Raw genomic sequence first — 2,955 nt, 5'->3', positions numbered from 1 at the left:
AGAGAGTTTAACTCATTTGCACACTCTTCTCAAGTTCGATTTGCAACAAGAAAAGAAGAAAATCTAGAATGAAGTCAAGAAGCTAAGGAGAAAGTCAAAGCAAAGAAAGAAGATCAAAAAATTGATATTTTTTGCCCACACGTGTGAAAGTCTGGGGTCTTTTTGCGAGCTACATAGCCGAAAGTTGTAGGCCGAAGTAGCAGACCTGAAGTGAGGGCCGAAACTTTGATTGGAGCAGACTTTGAAGAGGTTAACCTTCGTTGACTTTGAAGACTTTGACCTGCTTAAGGAAGGAGTTCTTGGAGGGTTGACTTGGTGCTTGGAGGGCTGACTTGGTGCCTGGAGGAAGTCTTGACTTTGGTCTTTGGGTCTTGGGTTTCTCATTTGAGTTGATTCTATAGGAAGAGAAAAGATTATTTATGGGTTTTTTCCATAACTTGGAGCCTATAATTGTGTCCATTGTCTTTTATGATCTTCATGGTTTATGCTCTTGATAATTGTTTGATGAAAAGAATATAAGAAGATAACATAAGTTCACAAGTTTTTATCAAGGATAAGGAGAATTGTTTAAATAGTTGCCATACTTGATTCTCCAACACCTGTAACACAGCTCCCTCAGAGTGAATTTGGCCCAAAGAATTCGGCTTCTAGGAAATCATCCTCTAGATGAAATCAGCCTGGAGAACTCAGCCAAAAACTTGATTGTGCCCTCCTTGCGTGCCATTGTGCGTGCTAGGGAAAACTCGACCCTCCAGCAACTCGGCCTCCTCCGAACAAAATCAATATACTTTCGGCAACTCGGCCCTGCAATCTCCTCTTACTCGGCCCTCTTGGATTCACCCCAATTCACTCACACTTCTCCTTCTCTACACTCCTAGTCCATAGAGCCACTCGCACTTCTCCTTCTCTACACTCCTAGTCCATAGAGCCACTCACACTTAGAGAAAATGGCTTTCTGTGAATGATGACTTGCTCACACAACTTGCGTCTTCACCTCCTCGGTAGGCTCCCTTTATAGTCTTCATTGAGTCAAAATCCCTAACCCCAATCTTCCTTCTAGAACCATCTTGTAGATCAATGTTTGAGATTATTTCCAAGTCACGTAAATAATTAAATTATTTGTCCTTAGAAAATGACTCAATTGTCCACAATAATTAATTTACTTTAATTATTGTCCTTTTCCTAAGTTAAACTTAGGATAGAAGACATAAATCACTTACTCCACCAAGCAAGCACCTAGAAGAGGCAAATAATATCTTCCACATGCTAAGAAACCAAGCCTGTGCAGAAGACCTTTCGAAGCTACCACTTCAACATGGCCAATTACACATTTATTGATGACTTCTATGTAGTAGATCTTGTAGACACCAATGTTGTATTGGGGGTACAATGGTTATACTCATTGGGGAAGTTCTCAATGAACTACCAAGTAATGGAGATGGAATTCAAGGCCTCAAATGGCAATAAGGTAGTGTTGAGGGGTATGTCCAATGGCGCTCCTCGAATTGTATCAGCTAAGAGAATGGAGGCTATATTCAGGCATGGAGATGTAGCTTGTGCAGCAAAATGTCTAATTACAAGTCAAAAGTCATCAAATAGCAGCCAACAGTATCAAGCAAATATTCAGTTATTATTAAATAAGCATGACCAAGTTTTTGGAGAGATTCCCCCAGGGAGACCTCCTGATAGGGGTTTTGAGCACACCATAGAGCTAGAGGAGGGGACCAAACCAGTGATCACCACACCTTACAGGCATTCAAAGAAATTCAAGGATGAGATAGAAAAGGCCATCAAGGAACTATTAACCATGGGCCACATTAGACCTAGTTACAATCCATTCACCTCATCAATGGTTTTGGTGAAGAAAAAGGATGGTACCTAGAGGATGTGTGCATTGACTACCGAGACTTGAACAAGAAGACCATCAAAAATAGGTACCCCATCCCCAGGATTGATGAGTTGTTGGATGAGTTGCATGGAGTAGTGTATTTCTCAAAGATTGATCTTCGATCAAGTTATCATTAGATCCGAGTCTAAGAGCAAGATGTGCATAAGACAGCCTTCAGGTGCCACTATGGGCATTTTGAATTCTTGGTCATGCCATTTGGGTTGACCAATGCACTGACCACCTTTTAGTCCTGCATGAATTACATCTTCAACAAACAGTTGAGGAAGTTCTTATTTGTATTCTTTGATGACCTCATATACAACAAAACATGGGAGGAGGATTTGGGACATTTGGATGAGATTTTGAGAATTATGAAGGAGCGGTCACTTTATGCCAAGGCATCAAAGTCTGAGCTCAGGACGACCGAGATTCTTTACTTGGGCCACGTGGTAAGTGCGCAGGGTTATAGGTACATCAGAACAAGATACAGGCCATACTAAATTGGCCCATGCCCAGGAACCTCACCGAGTTACGATTCTTTGGGATTTGTAGCTATTACAGGAGGTTCATTAAGAGAATCTCTCAGTTAGGCACACCATAACAAGCTTGACGAAGAAAAGGGCGTTCAAATGGACAGAGGAGTCTGAGAGGGCATTTAACAAGCTCAAAGAGGTAATGAACAAAACAGATCACAATAGCTTATGTCACTTCTTGGAGCAAAAGGACTTGAATGAAAGACAACATAAATGGGTAGGTAAGATTCATGCCTATGACTTTGATATGGAGTATATGAAGGGCAAGAAGAACATTTGTGGTTGATGCACTTTCTAGGAAATTGGCCGCATGTTCACTCATGGAGATCACAAGAGAATGGAAAGCCCACCTCTTGGTAGAAAATTCCAAAAACAAGTTTGCTTGTGAGTTAATGGACGATCTCATCCAAGATGACAGGTACAAAATAGTAGATGAGGTACTTTTCTATAAAGACCGGTTGTATTTGGTCCTTGAATCCACACTCAAGGATAAGACCTGGAAGACCGCACATGACATGTAACAACCCGTAATTC

General features: G+C 41.2%; 1 protein-coding gene across 1 annotated transcript; it reads left to right on the top strand.

Annotated features, from left to right (window-relative positions):
* The first annotated feature begins 1,315 nt into the window (after nt 1-1,315).
* On the top strand, nt 1,316-1,882 carry LOC149255234 (uncharacterized). The gene has a single exon (XM_089454989.1). The coding sequence runs from the start codon at nt 1,316-1,318 to the stop codon at nt 1,880-1,882; it is 567 nt and encodes a 188-aa protein (XP_089311115.1).
* Nucleotides 1,883-2,955: the final 1,073 nt, after the last annotated feature.

Source organism: Pinus tabuliformis, chromosome 7, assembly GCF_031772625.1.
Source record: "Pinus tabuliformis cultivar Carrire ecotype Pingquan chromosome 7, CPIR1, whole genome shotgun sequence".
Lineage (NCBI taxonomy): Eukaryota > Viridiplantae > Streptophyta > Pinopsida > Pinales > Pinaceae > Pinus > Pinus tabuliformis.
Note: the sequence above shows the minus strand (reverse complement) of the source record. Positions and strands in the feature narration are given on the sequence as shown.